The following is a 21212-nucleotide window of genomic DNA, read 5'->3' on the forward strand; positions in this document are numbered from 1 at the left end:
GAGGGCCTTCAGGTCGTCGCCAGTTGCTGTGCAAATTCTCTAATCTTCCAAGCACTGCTACCTAACCAGTAGGCTCGCGCCTCCTATCAGCCAATCAGCAGGCAGGTGCTCGTCCATTCTGGCCAATCCCGAGCGAGCTTACTTTGGGCGGGAAAGTCTCCGAAGTGGCCTGAGCAAGCCTAGAGCGAAGTCGGCTAACTGCTCCCTCTTAGCCTTGTCTCTGGGGGGGGGAGGGGGGGTAACAGACCCTGGAGGCCGTTGCCCATTGGCTGGGCAGCGGGCCAATGAGGGGTGCGAGAAGAGGGGTGACGGGCCTCCTGGGCGTAGGTGGGGCGGGGCGCCGGCGTCCGGTGCCTAGTCGCGAGCCACGGGTCGCAATGTAACGGCCTCTTCTCTGTCGCATCCTCTCGGCTTGGCCCCCCACCCACAGACCGGCTCCAGGCAGCGCCGACGGCGGCTGCGACAGCGGTGGGGTGCGGGCTGAGGGAGCTGGGCCTCGACGTCCTCCCTCATCCCCGTACCCCAGGAGCTGTAGCTAGTCCAGGAGGAGCTGGGGGGCCCCCATGGAGGTGAGCGGCGGAGACACCTGCCGGCCCCGTCACCCCCAAGGCCTGAGGGAGGGACCTGAGGTAACTGGCGGGGGGCTTCGAGGATGGCGACCCGGGAGAGACGCTGAGGAGCAGGCGCGTCCGTCTGCACGCTTCTTTAAGGAGGCCGGGGGTGGTGGTGTCGGGGACAGGGGAGATTGCCGGTCCCGGGTGGGAAGCCCCGACGTATCGACGGGCCGAGTCGCGAGTGGGGAAGGGGGTTCCTCTGGGCGAGGGTTGACCTCACCGAAGCCTCCATAGCTGAGCCACCACCTCTGTCAGCCTGTCGAGGCGCTCTGGCGCCGAGGCGTCTGTCAGGGCCGTCGAGGGCCGCGTCTCAGAGCTGGTGCGCAGTGGGGAGGAGGGCTTGAGGAGGAAATGGAGTCGGGAAGGACCGAAGGAGGGACCCCAAATTAGTGTCCCCTAAGGATGTGCAGTTAGACGGCCCCGGCTGCAGCCCTGCCCTCACAGTGCTCCGGGATGACCTCGTGTTTCCTTGTTCTGAGCAGCCGAAGGTGGCGTTCCGTGGAAGTGCGAATCGTTGCTGGAACCTCAGCGTCGACACCAGCAGTAGATTATCTGATGTGTTCAACAGCATGATGCTGACCGGCTCCACGTCCTTCTATGATTGCTACAAGTCGCAGGTCCATTAACAAATTCTACACTTTGCTCGCCCCTCCCATCCCCCCCATCTTCCTTTGTAGCCTCCCCACCCCCGATGCCCTAACGCAAACCCAGGACCAGCTCCAGTCACATACTTGTTGAAAAAATTCCAGTCAGAATTAGAAACTGGAGAAAACATAGGATTATTATTATTACTATTATTATTATCTAGCTCTATATAGACACCAAGTCTTTTAAATTATACTTTTATGGGGGAGGGGGCACAGAAACGTGCCATGGCAAACAGGTGGAGATCAGAGGGCTTTTCAGTTCTCAACGTCCACCATGTTGAACGCGGGTCCTCAGGATTAAACTAGGGTCCTCGGGATCAGCAGCAAGCACCCTGCCGCTATCTGTCTGGTCCAGTAGAAAGCATTTTAGAGTTTGCATAATACACACTTGCATTTGAACATGAGAAAAATTTCTAATTAAAAAAAAAAATTTAAGCCCCACAGTGGTGCATGCCTGCAATCCCAGCACTTGGGAGGCAAAGGTAGGCAGATCTCTGAGTTCCAGGCCAGCCTGGTCTACAGAGGGAATTCCAGGACAGTCAGGGCTACATAGAGAAACCCTGTTTCGAAAAAACGGAAAAAAACTCTTTTATATTCGTGGTGGTTTTGCCAGCATGTATGTCTGTGCACCACCTCTGGAGACCCTAAGAGGGCGTTGCGAGCCGCCATTGAACTTTGATCCTTCCGAAGAACAGCCAGTGCTCTTAACCACTGTGCAACCTCTCCAGCCCTCCAAGAAAAGATTTTTCATTGGCTCATTCTCATCCTGTCCACAGTATATAACATGTCAGTAAAACTTCATTTAACAAGAAAATTGTTTAGCAAGACTAGATTATATTGTTTTAAGCATGTATTATAATACTTTTTTTTAGGTTTTTTTTGTTTGTTTTGTTTTTGTTTTCTTTTTTTTCGGAGCTGGGGACTGAACCCAGCCAGGGCCTTGCGCTTGCCTAGCAAGCTGAGCTAAATCCCCAACCCCTTTTTAGTTGTTTTTTTTTTTTTTTATTTACAACACTTGATAATTTAAAGGTAAAATTTTTTTATATTTTTATTTTCTTTACAGTGTCTTTAATTACATGCTACTGTCTACCTCACTAAAACTTTGTTTGGTTTGGGGTTTTGGCTTGTTTGTTTTTTCTGGCTACTCAGGTCACGGTTTCATTTCTCTGGCGTAGCCCTATCTGTTCTGGAATTGACTCTGTAGACCAGGGTGACCTCCAACTCAGAGATCTGCCTCTGCCTCCTAAGTGCTGGGATTAAAGGTATGAACCACCAGGTCTGGCAAGACACTTTTTTTTTTTAAATCAGGCATAGAATAAAGTTTTAAAAAGTGTGTATGACTGTTTTGCCTGCATGTTTTTCTGTGCACCATGTTTGCCTGTGGAGGACAGACGAGGCAATACCCCTGAAACTGGAGTTAGATTGTTGAAAGCCATCATTTGGGTGCTGGGAGTTGAACCTGGATCCTCTCCCAAGAGCAGCAAGTACTCTTACCTTGTTGAGCCATCTCTCTTGCCCCCTGCAAATTCTATTTGAAAAATTTTAAGCAGGTCATCAACATTGATATATTTCTAGTCATAACAGTACATAGGAATAACTTATATCTACTGTACAGATTGAGAAATTGAAGTTTGATTTATCCCTTATACAGAACCCAAATCTATCTGTCCTTCCTTCTTTCCTTTCTTCCTTCCTTCCTTCCTTCCTTCCTTCCTTCCTTCCTTCCTTCCTTCCTTCCTTCCTAACAGTTTCATATAACCCAAGCTGGCCTTTAACTCACTATTTAGCTGAACATGATGATGAACTTTTGATTTTCTTGCTTTCACTTCTGTAGAGTTGAGATAACAGTTGTGGCCACCACCAGGCTAAGGGATGCTTGGTTTGAATTCAAGTTTTGTATATGCTAAACAAGCACTCTGACAAGTGAGGTACATCCCCAATTCCTGAAATCCAGATCTTTTCACTCTCTAGACCAGACATCTCTGCTATTGCCTGTAGTATTTCTCCTAAAATTTACTTGGAACTAATTCCATTTATTTTTGGTATATAAAGTACATAAGCATCATAATTAACATTTATCCAAATATTTATATATTACCAAACTTTTATATAAATATTTTAACAGAAAAGTATCCATATATTTCTCATCATATTATTTTAGTTGATTGTTTTATCAAAAAATACATAGTTGGCGGGGGGGGGCTTAGTTGGTAGAATGCTTGTCTAACATGCACAAAGCTCTGAGTATGATCCTAGCATTGCATAAACTCAGTATGGTGATACCAACCTATTATCGTAGTGCTAGGAAGGTAAGGGGAGAACGATCAGAAATTCAAGGTCATCTTTAGATTTTGAGACAGGATCTTATACTGACCAAGCTGGTCTTAAACTTGCCTTATACCTGAAGCAAACCTTTAACTAATTCTCCTGCCTCTATCTTGTAAGTACTGGGATTGCAGATGAGTGCTGTCACACCTGGTTCCTTGTATTTCCTTCTAATTATAGTAATAGCTTTAATTTCTCAAAAGAGATGACAATATTTATCTTTATAGTTTTCAATATCTCTTAGAAACACAAAAGTTTAAAATTTGTGAAAAAGGCCCTGATTAGGAGTAAGATTTTGAGTTTTAGCTTAATATTGTCATGTATTTGCTGAGTAACTTATTGCCTTGTATTTTTGTTTTGTTTTATTTTTTAATGATGATAGATAGTCAAGTGTTCTGCCACTGAACTATATTTTCAGACTCCAGTTTCTTTGTTTTTAAAATAGAAAAGCCAAGTGGGGCTCTGTCGGTAATCCTAGTGTTTGGGAATCTGAGGCAGGAGGATTGCTGTGAAATCAAGGCCAGCTTGGGCTATCAAATGAGTTCTAAATCAGCCTGAAATACAGAGCAAGACCCTGTCTGAACAACAACAAAGAGATAATACTCATTTTCTAAGTTGACTAAATAAAATAATATTTGTGGAATTTCTAGGAAAATTAAAAAGTTTTACACTGTATGCTTTTCATTGAATAAATTTTCTAAAGCTGGGCATGGTGGCGCACTCCTAAAATAGTAACATTTGAACGAGAGACCAACAGGAGTTCAGAAATTTTAGGCCATTTCTGTAAGTTTAAGGCCAGCCTGTACTACATGAGGTGCTGTGTTGAAGGAATATCTTATGTCTGTATGGATGTGGCACCTGTCAATAATAAATTTGATGGCCTATAGCTTAGGAAGGAAATAGGAAGTGGGACCATCCGTGAGGCAGATAGAATTCTGGGACAGAGCCAGGTGTGAGATTGACCCAGAAAGACGTGACAAAACATCCACATGGTACTTAAGAGCAGTAACCAGCCATATGGCAGAATATGTAGACCAGAATAAATGGGTTATAGGAAGTTATAGTCTAGTTATAAAAGAGCCTAGCTATATGGCCAAGGTATATGTAAATATATTTTGAGTATGAGTCTCATTTCTGGGAGCATGGGGCAGAGAGGAAGAAACAGACCAAACTTCTACAATCCTGTCTACGAAAAAGTAAATTTTGTGTATATTTTACTTAAAATAATGCCACCAGTATCCATACAAAGCCTTCTGTTTCAAGTATTAAAACTATAGCAATTACAGCTATCAGTAAGTTTTTGCAAAGAGAGACCTAAGGGAATGATTTCTACTTCTATTATTTTTAACTTAAAATAACCTTTACATTAAAATTTTTACTGTGTTATGATGTGTATGCATGAGTATAAGTGCACACAGAGAGGTCAGAGGACAATTTTTGGAGTTTTTCTCATCCATTGTGGGTTCCAGGGCTAGAACTCAGGACATCAGGCATTTAAGGGCAAGCACTTTAACCCTCTGAGCCATCTCCTTGCTCCTAACTTTATGAATTAAAAAAGATTACATTTATTATTTTGGGGGGTGGGAGACAGGGCACTTGGGTCTGTGGCACGTGTGGAGATCCAAGGACAACTTGAAGGAGTTGGTGCTTCTACCATTTGGGTCCTGGGCATGTAAACTCAAGTCATTAGACTTGGTGGCGAGAACCTTTACTCACTGAGCAGTTTCATTGGCTGATCCCTTTTTTCCTAATGGGGATTTTTTTTTTTTTTGGCTCTTTTTTTTCGGAGCTGGGGACCGAACCCAGGGCCTTGCGCTTCCTAGGCAAGCGCTCTACCACTGAGCTAAATCCCCAACCCCCCCTTTTTTCCTAATATAAAGGAGCTATTAATACGGGCTTGATATATCTCTAACAAAAACTCTAGATCTGATCAATAACTTTTTGTACATGAAAATTTACTGCAACCAAAAGATCTTCATTTGTTTATATTTGTCATAGTTGCTTCAGCTTCCGTGCTGGAACAGAGCTGAGGAATTACAGCAGATGTAATGTCCCACAGATGTTTGTATTCTGGCTTTTGACAGAGTTCTTGAGTAGCTACTCCAACTCCTAACACTTGCATTATCTGTTTTCTTACTATTTTGCTAATACTCTCTAATAAATGAAAGTTTGATTTCGCTAATGTAGAAATTTTTTTTAAATTTTAGAATGAAGACAATGTAGACCTAAGGCAGACCTGCACTCCACTCTCCTCATCAGCAGAGTATGCAAGCTCTATAGACTCCTCACTCTTCTATGCACCATGGTCTACTTACGGAGATGATATTAAACAACCTTCTAGTTCTCAGATCAGTGTAAAGAACAGGTAAATCAATACATTTCTCAGGTTCGATGAGTTTTTTAAGTTTGATTTCACAGGGATCAAAGTATATTAGATTTCTATCTTTCTATTTTAATACTGCTGGATTATAATTTTATGTTAATCAAAGTTCTAAGAAAGCATAAATTAGGCAATTATTTGTATATAATTTTTACTTAATGTTTTAGACAGGTTGGCTTCATATTTGTTACCTCTTGAGTGCTGGATCTGCAGTAGTACATAGGTCTCAACTTCCTTTTAAAATGTTTTTGGAATATTTTATGTGCAGAGGTGTTTTGGTTGCATGTATGTCTGTGTACCACATGCCTGTCTGTTGTCTATGGAAGTCAGATGGGTTTGGAATCCCCTGAAACTGGAATTAATGGTTGGTTGTGAGTCACCACTTGGGTGCTGGTAACTGAACCTGCATCCTCTACAAGAGCGCAGTTCTTGGGTCCCAAATCTCTGGAGTCTTAAGTTGTTCTTTCTAAAGATAACATTTTAAATTTTTTAAAAAAGTATGTGTATGTCTGTGTCTGTGTGTGTGCCTGTGTTAAGGACAACTTGAGGAAGCTGGTTCTCTTCTTATATGTTATGTCTCAGGGATAGAACTCAGGTCATTAGGCTTGGTGGTAAGTGCTTAGAACCTGCTGAAGTATCTTGCCAATTCTAAACATAATTAAGTTTAAAATGTTTGGATCTAGAGGACTGAAGAGATAGCTCAGCGGTTAAGAGCGCTGTCTGCTTTTCCAGAAGTCCTGAGTTCAGTTTCCAGCAATATCTATGATGAGATCTGAGTTCCTCTTCTGGCATGCAGTCATATATACAGATATAGCATTCATACACAAATAAAATTAAAATGTTTAGACATATTTATCCAATTTTAAGTGTTCACTAATTTTTTTATAATGTACAGAAAACAAGATTTTATGCAACATGAAATATTTTAAAATATTTTCTCTCCTGCAAACAGTAAGAGCTTACTGCATGTCAAGTATTCTCTTACCTGGGGAAAATAGAATTAATACAGTAAATATTATTCTTGTGTTTATAATCTTATAGTAAAGCAGATAATGACAATCTGCAAGGGAGGATTTAAAAAGAGAATGGGGCTGTGTATAAACAAAACATCACAGAAAGCTGTTGGGAACAGCAGCTTACTTGGGTGATGTTTACAATTGTTTTAGTCACATACAAGGGAGCTATTAGTGGAGGCTTGATGTATGTTTAATAAGGAAACATTTGTTGAGTCCTACTAATAAAAAACTGAAAATTAAAAATTATGGATAATATTAGATTATATAATACACAATTTTCCAAAAATGACTGAAGTTGACAGATGCAATTGAAAAAATTCAGTCTGGGCACACTCCTTCAATGCCAGCTTTGAGAGGCAGAGATATGCAAATCTATGTGAATTAAAGGTCATTCTGGTCTACATCATGAGTTCCAGGACAGCTAAAGCTATATATAGTAAGTCCCTGTCTCAAAACAAGAAAGCACAAAAACCTCAAACTTTACAGAAATGTGTATTAAAGAAAAGTAAAACTTTACTTTGACCACTGTCTCTTCTCCTACAATGATAATTATTAATGGTTTGACAAATATTAGATTGAAAAACTTCTAGATCTTATATAGAAAGAAAATTTCATATTGAATCTTTAATGAGCTAACACTGTATAGTGGAAAAATATTAGACTTGATGGTATTCAGTTTGTTCAATGTATAGTTTGGTAAGTCATATACCCTTGTAAAATACAATTTTATTTATTTATTTATTTATTTTTAAAGATTTATTCATTTATTATATATAAGTACACTGTAGCTGTCTTCAGATACACCAGAAGAGGGCATCAAATCTCTTTACAGATGGTTGTGAGCCACCGTGTGGTTGCTGGGAATTGAACTCATGACCTCTGGAAGAGCAGTCGGGTGCTCTTAACCGCTGAGCTATCTCTCCAGCCCAGTAAAATACAATTTTAATACTTCTTACAATTATACATTCAACAGATAACTAAATGATTACTAATATAGACCTTTCTCAATTATTTCCAAACTATTGCAACAATCTGAAGTGTTGGAAAAAAAATAAGAAAAAATGATCTTGAATGTTGTTTCAGACAGGTTACCTAAGCTGGCTTCAAACAACTCAGTTTTTTGTTTTTTTGTTTGTTTGTTTCTTTTCTTTTTTTCGAAGCTGGGGACCAAACCCAGGGCCTTGTGCTTGCTAGGCAAGCGCTCTACCACTGAGCTAAATCCCCAACCCCTCAACTCAGTTTTAATGTTTGTTTGACTGATTTTTGCTTTTTGAGACTGGGTCTCTACATAATTCTGACCATCATGAAATTTACTATGTAGACCAGGCTGGCCTTGAACTCTGAGATGCATCTATCTCTGCCCCTCTGCCTTTCAAGTGCTGGGATTAAGGGAATGTACCACCAAGCCTGGCTAATTTGTTGTTGTTGTTTGGTTAGTTTTGTTTTTCAAGGCAAGGTTTTTCTTTGTGACAGCCATGGTTGTCCTAGAGCTCATTCTGTAAGCTAGACTGGCCTCAAATTCACAGAGATCCGACTGCCTCTGTCTGCTGAGTGCTGGGATTAAACCACCTAGCCTTGTTTTCTTTTTTTGTTTTGTTTTGTTTTGTTTTGTTTTCTCTTTTGAAGACAGGATTGCATTGTGTAGCCCTGGCTAGGCTCAAATTTACAGCAATTTTCCTGCCTCAACCTTCTGAGTGCTGGAATTATAGGTGTGTATCACCATGCCTTGCTTAGAAGCTATGCTTTAAAACACCAAAACATTACATTTAGGAAAGAATTACTTTTAAAAATAGAAAAAAGTGGGCTGGGGATTTAGCTCAGTGGTAGAGCGCTTACCTAGGAAGCGCAAGGCCCTGGGTTCGGTCCCCAGCTCTGAAAAAAAAAAAAAAAGAACCAAAAAAAAAATAAAATAGAAAAAAGTAAAAGATAGCAACTTTCCAAGGGTTTGTGTCTCTTCATGTATTAGACCACGGTTCTCAACCTTCCTAATGCTGTGACCCTTTAATGCAGTCCCTCATGTTGTGGTGACCCCAACCATAATAATATTTTTGTTGCTACTTCATAACTGTAATTTTGCTACTGTTATGAGCCTTAATGTAAATATCTGTGTTTTCCGATAGTCTTAGGTGAAACCCTGTGAAAGGGTCAACCAACACTCCAAAGGGGTCATAACTCAAAGGGTTAGAACTGCTGTATCAGATACTGTTAATTGCTGTTTAGCATTTCAGAGATGTGAAACTCTAGCTTAATCACTGCTTGGCAAAGATATAGAGATAGTCCACAAACTACTATATTTAATGAACAACTGTAAAATGGCCATGTTGTCTATAATGTCCATATCACATTTCATCTTTTTATCCACTATTTAATACAAGGGCCTAAAAGCAGCAGCAGTTTCATGGTTGTTTTGGTTTGCTTTCTTTCATCCTTCCCCATTTTTGTTTTTGTTTATTTTTTGTTTGTTTTTGTGACAGTCTCACTTTGTAGCCTTGGCTGGCTTAGAACTCACTGTGTGGACCATGCTAACCTCAAAGTCATAGATATCTGCCTGCCTCTGCTTCCTGAGTGCTAGCACTGAAGGAGTGTGCTACTATGCCTCTAGCTTTGTTTGGTTTTCAAATAACAAATGAAAAAAGTTGAACAGATTTAGAATGATATATAATTGTACTGGACATGCTTTCAGGTGTGTTACCAAGCATTTCTGTGACATTGTTGGTCAGAAATTTTTATCTTGGTCACATTAAATCAATAGCGTATGTTATAGAGAAATAAGAGGTAAGTATATTTTGTAAACTAGGCATAGGACTTGAAATGAGAAGTCTTTATAATAGATAATATACTAAACTAAAAAATGTTCTTGTCTTTTCTTTGTTTGAAAGGATGTATAGAGTCAGTCTATCTTACAAGAAAGATGATAAAGGGAATGGGAATGTAACTTAATGTTAGAGCACTTACCTAGCATGCATGAGGTCCTGGATTTGATCTTTAGCACCACAAAAGAAAAAGGAATAAAAATGAACAAGAATGGAATATGGATGGAGAAATTGATATATTTTAATAAATAAGATAGTTTATGTATGATATTCATTTTTAGGATTCAGACCGAAAGAAATGACTATGGCAGTGAAACAGACTTATATGGACTTGTGTCTAACATTTTGGAAGAACAGGATAAGTCGCAGCCATATTTTGCTGAAGGGTTAGTATATAAGCTTTATGGTGTGTAATAGCTCTTTTAATTGACATATACTAGGTTACCTTGTAGTTTAATATTTATTTGTATTCAACAACGGGTTCTAGGACAGTAGGTATTTTCAAATATTTGTTTCTAGGAGCCTTGATTTTGCTGAAGTACTTGACATACAATTGAATGTTCAGTCTAATACTTGCTTAAGAACTTTGATTTGAAAAAAATTCTTGCATAATTCATATGTATTTCCCTTAAGTCCATGAGCCTGAGGTTTGGCTTAAGGAACATAAGTTCTAAGAGGCTTTAAACTTAGACCTTGAAGGATAAAACTCATTGCAGAAATACATATGGATTTTATTCATGTGGTAGAGGCTTTAAAATATTTTAATTGTTTTATTTGGGTGTGGAAGCCATATTACCCAAGTGCCCTATTAATAAGAAAATGTGCCATACATGTGTAACCAATTAAAATACTTTAGTTTCAAAAATATTTTAAGCAAAACACATTTTTTCGTTCATTAGAAATTTTGGTCAAAATATTTTGAATTATATAATATCCTATTCAAAGGAAAAACTATTTGCTTAGTATAAACAATTCACAAAAGACCCTAAAGTTACCCACCTCAGTATCTACATACTTCTAGAAAAGTATGGTGGAGATAATGCATATAGTCATGCGTTGCTTAATGATAGGGGCAGGTTCCAACAAATGCATCATTACATGGTTTCAGTGTCATGAGAACACAGTAGTTCCCCAAAGCTAAAGGGTAGAGGCCAATCATTCAGTGCACCTCCTTGATGTCAAAGACACAGTAACCATAAAGTGCTTCAAGTGGGTGTACAGGCCAATAATCTCAATTTGGACTGAGGTAGTACAATCCAGAGTTGGAGGCCATCCTTGACTACCTAGAGTGTTTGAAAATTTGAGGTTAACTTTGACTTATAACAAGACCCTGTCTACAAATATACAAGCAAAAGACAAAGAAAGAAATGACAATGCAATCTCAGATTATACAAGGCTGCTGCTGGTATAATGACCAACTTACAATTTATTTAAAAATAGACAATAAAAACATACAGGGGCTAGAAAGATGGCTCAGTTGTTAAGAGTATTTGCTCCTCTTCAAAGATCCCAAGCTCATTTTTCAGTACCCATGTGAGAAGGCTCTCAACCTTTTCTAGCTCCAGCTCCAGGATATATAATGCCTGTGGCCTCTGAGGAAACTGGACATACATGCACATACCCAAATGCAGACACATATACATAGACATAATTAATAATAATAAAAATAAATATAAAAACTTTAAATATACTGCAATAAATGTATAAATTAGTAACAGTCATTATCATAACTGAATATTATATATTACACATAGCTGTGTCCTATAAAGGACTGGCAGTACAGTAATCAAACATAAGTATGTGGCATGCTTTGTGCTATGCCACTAAGGTAAAGGGAATTTTCCAATTCTGCTGGTAATCTTAAAGCACCGTCATACATGTGTGGTCACCTGTATTTGGCACACAACTCTTACAGCAGATAGCACATTTCATGATTGCCTTGTTTGGAAACAGTGGTAGTTCATAAATAAGGGTTGGGAAAGATTCGAGAATGGTGAAGTGGGGCAAGAGAATTTGTTTTTATTATTTTCTAATGTTTCCAGAGGAAATAAAGTCTCTAAGACTTAAATTGTAATTAAATATGTTTACTTGTTCTAGGACCTGCTCCTCCAATTTAAAGTCAGTTTGGCCAATGAACACAAGCAGATTTGTAGATCACCATGACCTCTTAACAGAAAACAAAAGGCCAATAGATACATCTATCTCTCAGCAAGCTTTTTATAGTGGTGAATCTGTATCAGCAGTGGAAAAGCAATACTTGCATAATAGTACTCTCACACCACAGCAAAAAATAGATGAACTTTATCATGGATATACTGGTTTAGACCTTGAAGAACAATGGTTGTACCTTTCAAGAAGTGATCATTCTAACTGTTACAATATTCAGACAAATGATACAGTTAAGGCAACTTTCCAAGAATATCCATTTATCAAAAACTGTTTTACACCACAGACTGGTCTGTCTGATATCATGAAAGAATCAGGGATTGATACTTACGCCTACGGAAGAGAGAAAATATGTGCTAAAGGTCTTGAAACACCATTACAGCATAAACGGGCAGAGATATTTCTTTCCCAATTTAATAGATTTAATGAAAATGCAGATTATTGTAGATACCCAGAATATGCTCATCCTAATAAGACAAAGCTTAACAAATGTTCAAATTTTAGTGTCCAAGATGGTAAAAAATTAGCCAATGGTACACCCGAAACACCGACTGTGGAAGCAGATGCCTATACGAAGTTATTTCAAGTTAAACCAGCAAATCAGAAAAAAATGGAGGAGACAATACCTGACCAGCAGAATTTTGCATTTCCAAAAACAACACCACATCTGACAGAAAAACAGTTTGCAAAGGAAGCAGCATTTACTGCTGATTTTGGCTTAAAATCAGAATATGGACTAAAGCCTCACACAGCTTGTCCAGCTAATAATGATTTTGCTAATGTCACTGAAAAGCAACAATTTGCTAAGCCTGATACCCTAAACTCTGAATATTTTAAATCAGTGAATTTATTCTCAAATTCAGCAACATCTTCAGGAGGTATCAGTTTAAACAGACCAACTTGGATGAATGTTCAAACAAAAAACAACCTTCCTATTCCTTATCGAAATCAAGGTAACTTGATGAAATTGAATAGTCATTTAAGCGCAGCTTCAAAAGGTTCTAACCATTCTTCAGATTTTCCCCAGCTCTCATCTACAAATTTAACCTCAAATAGCAATTTATTTCAGAAGTATTGCCAAGAAAACCCTTCAGCATTTTCTAGTTTTGATTTTAGTTACAATGGTGCAGAAAGAATTCAATCTGTGAATCACATGGAAGGACTAACAAAAACTGGAGAAGACAATCTCTTTGAATCAGTTACAGAGAAGAAAATAAAGCAGCCGAATGGATTTTGCGATGGCTGTTCAGCTTCACAGTACGGGGTAATAGAAAATGTAAACAAACATAATTTTCAAGCCAAGCCCCAGAGTGGACATTATGATCCTGAGGACATTCCAAAGCATTTTGATGGCTTGCCTCAAAATACATATCAAGATCTGTTAGAGTCACAGGGTCATTTTAATAGCCACAGACAAGGAAGTGGAGACAACAATATTAATAGCCGTGTGAATCGAACACAAGCCTCATGCTTTTCTAATAATTATATGATGGGAGATTTACGACATAATCAGGGTTTTCAACAACTTGGTTCAAATGGGTTTCCCCTAAGATCTACCCACCCATTTGGGCATTCAGTTGTTCCACTGTTGGATTCCTATGATTTGTTTTCTTATGATGACTTAAGCCATTTATATCCTTATTTTAATGATATGATGTATGGTGATAATTCCTTTTCTGGTTTTGTGCCAACTTTTGGATTTCAAAGACCAATTAAAACCCGTAGTGGACCAGCTAGTGAGCTTCATATTCGTCTAGAAGAGTGCTATGAACAATGGAGAGCACTGGAAAAGGAGAGAAAAAAGGTAACCCAGAATTATCCATGTAGAAGTAACAGTATGTTCCATGTGCTTGTCTCTGTTTACTTTGGTTTAAGAGTACTTATTTGGGTTTTTGATACAAGGTTTCTCTGAACAGCTCTGGCTGACATGAATCTCACTCTGTAGACCAGGCTGGCCTCCAACTCAGAGATCCACCTGCCTCTGCCTCCCGAGTGCTGGGATTAAAGGTGTGAGCCTTCATTGCCTAAGAGTATTTCTAGATTTTTCTGTAAATACTGTAAAGTATTTAAATCAATGCTATAAGGACTTAACTAGGTTACTTAAAGATTGAAAGATTAGAGTTTTGAAGTAGTTGTTTTTTTCTCTTTTAAAAGTTCCTATGGAGGTAGATTCTCTTCCTTATTGGGTCACAGAGGTTTGGTTTGTTTTTGTTTTTGTTTTTTTAGTATTAAATTGTTGGAGAGTTTTAAAGTAAATATAATAATAAATATGAGAAAATTTATGGTACTGTGGTTTATATTGTTATTTTTTTCTTTTTTCAGTTTTTCACTTTTCTAAGTTAGCATCTAAATGTGGTTTATATTGGTTGCCTTTTGACACCAATAACTTGTATTTAAAGGGGAAATTTTTCTATTTCTTAGAGCTGTGAAAAATATCCACAGGTGAATCACGTTTTTAAAATCTAGTCTCTAAAAATTATATTTTACAGACTGAATTAGCCCTTGCCAAGAATTATCCAGGAAAAAAAGTATCCAGTACTAATAATACTCCAATTCCAAGACTGACTTCCAACCCATCTAGAGTTGATCGGTTAATTGTGGATGAACTTCGAGAACAAGCTAGAGTAAGCTGTTAAAACATCTAATAATGGACTTTTAAAAATTACTTGATAAAAATTTTAAAGAATTCAGCAAGTTAGAGTGGTGAAAGATTTTAATATCACATTTACAGCCAGGTGTGGTAGCATATGTATGAAATCCCAGCATTTGGGAGGTGGAAGCAGGGGGATCAAGATTAAGGCCAGCCTTGGCTATATTAGTGAGTTTGAGGATAGCCTCGGCTCAAAACAAACAAAAACCAGTAAAATCACTTACCTATAGCTGAAAAAAAGCTCTCTTGTGTCTATGTGCATACAGAGGCCAGGTGGACAGTGCGGTTTTCCTCAATTGCTTTTTGCCTTAGTTTTTTGAGATTTATCTAGGCTAGCTTACTAGCTGACTTAGTTACCGTACCTCTTATCTCCTCTTCCTCAGCACTGGGACTATGGGTGGACATAACTGTGACTTTTTTTTTGAACATGGGTGCTGAAGATCTGAACTCAGGTTCTGACTGGTGTACAAAGGGAGGAAAATACTTGGAACAGACATGTTAATAATTAGTTCCCAGTGATTATTTTATTATTTTACTTACTTGATAGTCACATGCCAATTAATTAAAAAGTTCTTTAATGTATATTGGTTAAATCTTGAAACATGTTAGGCATATTAAACATAACTTCCCATACTAATTTAATATTCCCAGTGATGTTTTAGCTTTTCCTGTGCATGAGAGTGTGGTGTATATGCATATATGTGTGTGTGTGTGTGTTTTACATCTGTGGGCACACATGAGGGTGTACATGATCTATGTGTGTGCACATGCCTGTAGAGGCCAGAGGTTAGTGCTGTTTTCCTTACTCACTCTCCACCATATATATTGAGGCAGAATCTCTTACTTGAACCCACAACTTGCCAGTTTGGCTAGTATAGCTAGCCAGTTTGCCCAAGGGATCCCGTCCCTGCCTCTGGAACACTGGGATTACAAGCAGGCTACCAAGATTACGTGAGTGCTGGGAATCTGAACTCTGGTATTTACGCTTGTGTGGCAAGCAATTTATCCAGTAATCCATCTCCCCAGCCCTGGTACCCTTTTAAAAACTCAATAACAAGAATATTGGGAAATTTCCCGGGTCTGGAAATAATGTAGCTCAGTTGATAGAATGCTTGTCTAGCACACACAAAGCCCCAGCACCACATAAAGCCAGGTATGTGTGGTGTACACCTGTAATCCCAGCACTAAAATCACTGCTGATTTTCATTAGCAGTTTTGGCAATTATAATACTTTATATCATTTCAATATAAATTTAAATCTTTATTGTCTGCATTATGGATGCCTTAAAACTAACAGGTGTGGCTGGAGAGGTGACTCAGAGGTTGAGTGCTCACTGCTCTTCCAAAGAACGTGGTTCTCAGTACCCACAGTAGGCTGCAGAACTGCCTATGACTATCCTCTTCTGGTCTCTTCAGGCAGGCACGCACGCACACACACACACACACACACACACACACACACATACACACACACACACACACACACAACATCTCTTAGAAAAAAATCTGTTAGTTTGAATGGTCTATTTCTGATTTCCAAAAAGAAAATATTGGAGATCCAAAAGAGGACTTGAGGTTAGGATTAATCAAAAATAGTTCATGTCTTTCTTTTTTTTTTTTTTTAAGATTTATTTCACATGTATGAGTACCCTGTTGCTCTCCTCAAACACACCAGAAGAGGGCATTGGATCCCATTACAGATGGTTGTGGGCTACCCTGTGGTTGTTGGGAATTGAACTTAGGACCTCTAGGAGAGCATCAGTCTTAACTACTGAGCCATCTCTCTAGCCCCACCTCCCCCTTTTCCCCCCTCTTTTTGAGACAGGGTCTCACAGTGAAGCTCTGGCTGGTCTGGAAATTGCTATGTGGACCAGGCCTCAAATTCATAGAGATCCACCTGCCTCTTTCTCCCAAGTTCTGGGATTAAAGGTGTGTATCAACATGCCTAGCTGACTTTAACTCAAATTCTCCTTTAGGTGATTCTTACTAACAGCACTCTACTTATGGGCTATTGCTTGCCAAAAAAACCCAATGTCAGATCTTAGCACTGTCAATAATATGTGTTTGAATATTAGATTTTTTTCATTATTCTCAGTAATCAACTATAACTTTTAGAATTAACATATACAAACAAGTATAAAGACTTTCCATTTTTCTTTCCACTTCCATAGTCTTAGGACATAGTAAGCATCCATTTATCTATTGAATGATTATTGTTGCTCTTTACTATGCTTCATTAAAGACTTGTATGACTTATCAAAATTTAAATGTTTCCCTCAGGTTGTGACTTTACTAGGCAAAATGGAACGTCTTCGAAGTTCTCCCCTTCATGCTAATATCTCTACTGCTCTTGATAGACACTTGGAGTCAATTCACATTGTACAGTCACGTAGAAAGGATGAAATTGTTAATGCTTCAAATCGGCAAAGACAAGGAGTACCTAGGTGCCAAGATGACAGAGGTACAAACATTAACGCTTTTGATACAGTAGGATAATAATTTTAATATTAATAAAATCAGATTCTGGATTAAAAGACTACATTTCTAAAATTAACACTTATCTGAACAAATTAGAAATGATGATCACATTACTTATTCCCAAAGTATATTGTTCTCTTTTGTTAATTTTATGCATTTAATTATAATACTTGTTTTAAGATAATATTCCTTTTTACCAAATCATTGTTATTGCTATACAGGTCAAAGAAAAAGTAACAATGCTTTTGACTATTTAAAAATACAGAGTATTTCATTACCTTTGCTATCATCATTTTTGTAAAAATAATGTTTGATCATTTGGTAGCAACAGCAGCGAACATCCTAAGATGTAAGGAGGATTTAAGTGAATAATAATAACCCTATTTATTTTACAGATGTTTTTGCTCTTGCTACAGCAATTAAGGAGATGTGTGTAGCTACTCGCAAAGCACGCACCACCCTATGGTGTGCACTGCAGATGACCTTGCCAAAAACAGCAAGTACAGCGGGCCAGGCTGACATGGAAAAGGCTTTTCAAGATCTAGTAAACTGTGAAGATAAAGTCCATGAAAGCATAAATAGTAGCAATCCAATGAACCAGAGAGGTGAAACAAGTAAACACTAAGGAAATGCCAGCAGGAGGAAGAGTTTAAAAGCTGATAAGTAAATGTATCAAGATGTGCTAAAATTTTTAATGAACTTGTCAAACTTTCAGTCCATTAATTTTCTTTCAGATTTAAAGTTAATACTTCAATGAAGTCTAACTTCTATTTAAAAATCTGCTTGGAATGAATCAGATACAGTTTAAAGTGAACTCAAAGGTAAAGTTGATTATTCTAGGAGTTCTGAGTAGTCAAAGATAGCAAGTTTATTTTGTTAAATATCCCCTTACAGCTAAAAATTGCTTAAGTCCATTCTTCAGTGCAGGTAAATGCAAATGTGAAATTCTTCTAGGAGATAGGTTTCATTTAGTTCTGCCTTAGTAAGTATAATTCCAAATAATGAGTCTAAGTGACTGTAACCCAATTATGGCTACAGTTTAGTAAGCAAGACAAGTTTTGATTGTGATTTAAAAGTATTTTCCTTACAAAACTGGATAATACCTAGGAAACAAAGGAAAACAGGGATAATAAACCCAATATTCATGTAAAAATTTAATATTTAAAATACTACCATATTTATAAATTTGAAATCTTAGTGCCTAAGTATATGGAGGGAAGTGCATCTGATTCTCCTAAATTAGTGATGAAAGTGCCAGTGTGAAAACCATGCAAGTTACTGAATATAAAACCTGTTCAAATCATTAGTGTATATTCTTTAAATTTTAATTATACTATCAATTATTAAATATTTCCAATTTTAAAGTATTTAAATTGAATCAAAATAAAACATTCCTTTATCTGGATCTTATAGACTCGATGCCTAGTAACTAAAATAATGACTCTTGTTTTAATACCCTTAGTTTGCTGTCTTTAATGAGGGTATCACGAAGTTCTAAAATGTATTTTTAGGTTAATCTTTAACTAGTTTAGTTTCTCAGTTAGTGTATATTTTGTGTAGTTATGTTCATTTGTTTGCTTCTGTATTTTTTAAAAGAGCACTTGAAAGCTTGGCTTTTTCTGTTTTCATCACTTAATATCTTTGTATTAGAACCTGAATAATTTATTCATTAATATGAAATGTTGGTATTATGTGACTCAGAAGATCTTGGGTTTTAAAGTTTCTAGCATGAGTTAAACTACAATATAATGTACTGATGAAATTTAATTGAAATATCCTTGACTAGAAACACTGATGTTTTTGATGTTAGTGTTTTTTCTTAGCTTTAGAAATCCTGGTATTAAAAAAAAAAGAGTGTAATCACACCACATAAATTTTCTTTAGATGATGTGCGGAAGAAACTGATTGAGAATGCAGGAGTAACTGTAGGGAGAAACATTTTGATCACTGATATGCTTTAGAACTACCAAATGAATTACACTGAGGGCAGTCAAATAAAATAGACACCCCACCACAGTCACTGCATAGAAAGTGGTTAAGTTTGACATAAAACATGTTGAATGTTATGAAAACAAATATTGTACTGAATTTAGTCTCTCAGGAAAAAATAAATTACTTTGTTGGAAATGTTTAGTTTCATTTTTTACATTTGTGTTAATTTCTAACATTGTATTTATATCTGAAAACCATATGAAATCCATTTAGCTAAGAGCCTTCCTGATTTAAATTTCATCAACACATAAGAATATCGACAGACGATTGTGATTCAGATAAACTTAGATGCCATCCTTTAAGAATGAGACTTTCCGGGGTTGGGGATTTGGCTCAGTGGTAGAGCGCTTGCCTAGCAAGTACAAGGCCCTGGGTTCAGTCCCCAGCTCCGAAAAAAACAAAAAGAAAAAAAAAAAAAAAGAAAAGAATGAGACTTTCCCTTGCTGAATAAAAACTCTGGGGAGACTTTTACAGGACAGTGGTCACAAGTGAAATACCAGTAGGTTAAGGAAAACCAAACCCTGGCCTGGGGATGTAGCTCAATTGGGCTAATACTTAGACTATGGAGGAGACACTGGGCTGCTCCTGAGCACTGTATAAAAACGTGTGGTGAGAGTGTCTGTAGTCCCAGCATGAGAGTGGGTGAGGGCAGGAGGATCAGAAAGTCAAAGCTATATTCACTTGGGGATGAGGTTTTTGAGGCTAGCCTGTAGTATAAGGTGAGACAGAGATTTAGCATGGGAACTTGGGAGGATTAGAAGTTGAAGGCCAGCCTCAGCTAAATAACAAAGACCAGCTGGGGCTATCCTGTCACAAACAAGATCTTTGAAGTCTTGCTTTATTATTGTCTTTTTCTTTTTTCTTTCTTTTAGATTTATTCATTTACTATATATAAGTACACTGTAGCTGTCTTCAGATACACCAGAAGAGGGCATCAGATTTCTTTTACAGATGGTTGTGAGCCACCATGTGGTTGCTGGGAATTGAACTCATGACCTCTGGAAGAGCAGTCGGGTGCTCTTAACCGCTGAGCCATCTCTCCAGCCCCATTATTGTCTTTTTCTATAGTAGTTCTCAACCTGCGGGTCATAGCCCCTTCAGCAACCCTCTATCTTCAAAAGTATTTACATTACAGTTCATAACAGTAGCAAATTACCATTTTGAAGTAACAATGAAATAACTTAATAGTTGGGGCTCACCACAACATGAACTGTAAAAGGGCCACAGCATTAGGAGGGTTGAGAACCACTGGTATAGATAGTTCTTTCCCTTTGGTTTCCTAGCTGCCCTGTAACTAGTTATGTGGGCTTCAGGCTTGTAGTGGTGATTTTAAAATGTGTGTGTACATGCACACACATAAACTACAGTGGGTGTGGGGGTCAGAGGGCTACTCTGTCTCTCCTAACAGCTTGTGGGTCCTGGAAATCAAATTCGGATTGTCAAATCCTTTTATATACCCAACCAACCTAGCCCATGCTTTTACTTTGGTTGTTTTTCCTTAAAAGAGTAATGTATATGTCTTCATGTTAATATTAAACAGAATAAAAGAAGTGTTTTTTAAATTAGGTGGAAAAAGATGAAGGAAGACAGCCAACATAACCCCTGGCTTCCACACAGCATGCTCACATTCACGCAAACATAGACACCACAAACATTTATATGGAGATACTTGAGTTAGTCACTGGCTACTTTTCAGAGAATTTGGTTCCAGTTTGATTCCCAGCACCCACATGGTGGCTCATGTCACCTGTACCTCCAGTCCCAGATATTCCATGCCCTTTTCTGGCTTCCAATAGCACTGCATGCATAGACATGCAGACACATACACATAAAAATACAATTTTAATATTTAGCTGTGCATGGAAGTACATTCTAATCCCAGCACTCAGGAGATGAGGATCGGTAGATCTTTGAGTTCAAGGCCAAGCAGGCCTACAGGGTGAGTTCCAGGACAGTCAGGGCTACATAGAGAAATCCTATCTTAAAAAAACCAAAGGAAAAAAATCAATTTTTAGATTTAAAAGTACATGAACATTTTTACTAATATTTGTCTGTGTACTATGTACATAGTTGGTGCCCGAACAGGCCAAAAGAGGGAGTTTAGATCTCCTAGAACTAGAGTGACAGTTGT

General features: G+C 38.1%; 1 protein-coding gene across 2 annotated transcripts; it reads left to right on the top strand.

Annotated features, from left to right (window-relative positions):
- The first annotated feature begins 356 nt into the window (after window positions 1-356).
- On the top strand, window positions 357-19216 carry Meioc (meiosis specific with coiled-coil domain). 2 transcript variants are annotated; one of them, NM_001447231.1, is given in 8 exon segments: window positions 357-629; window positions 1097-1231; window positions 5794-5951; window positions 10077-10181; window positions 11893-13765; window positions 14451-14585; window positions 16892-17072; window positions 17485-19216. In NM_001447231.1, coding segments are annotated over 8 exon segments (2883 nt in total). In that variant the 5' UTR covers window positions 357-563; the 3' UTR covers window positions 17715-19216.
- The last annotated feature ends 1996 nt before the right edge of the window (window positions 19217-21212 follow it).

The sequence above is a fragment of the Rattus norvegicus genome, chromosome 10 (assembly GCF_021556685.1).
Source record: "Rattus norvegicus strain SHRSP/BbbUtx chromosome 10, alternate assembly SHRSP_T2T, whole genome shotgun sequence".
Lineage (NCBI taxonomy): Eukaryota > Metazoa > Chordata > Mammalia > Rodentia > Muridae > Rattus > Rattus norvegicus.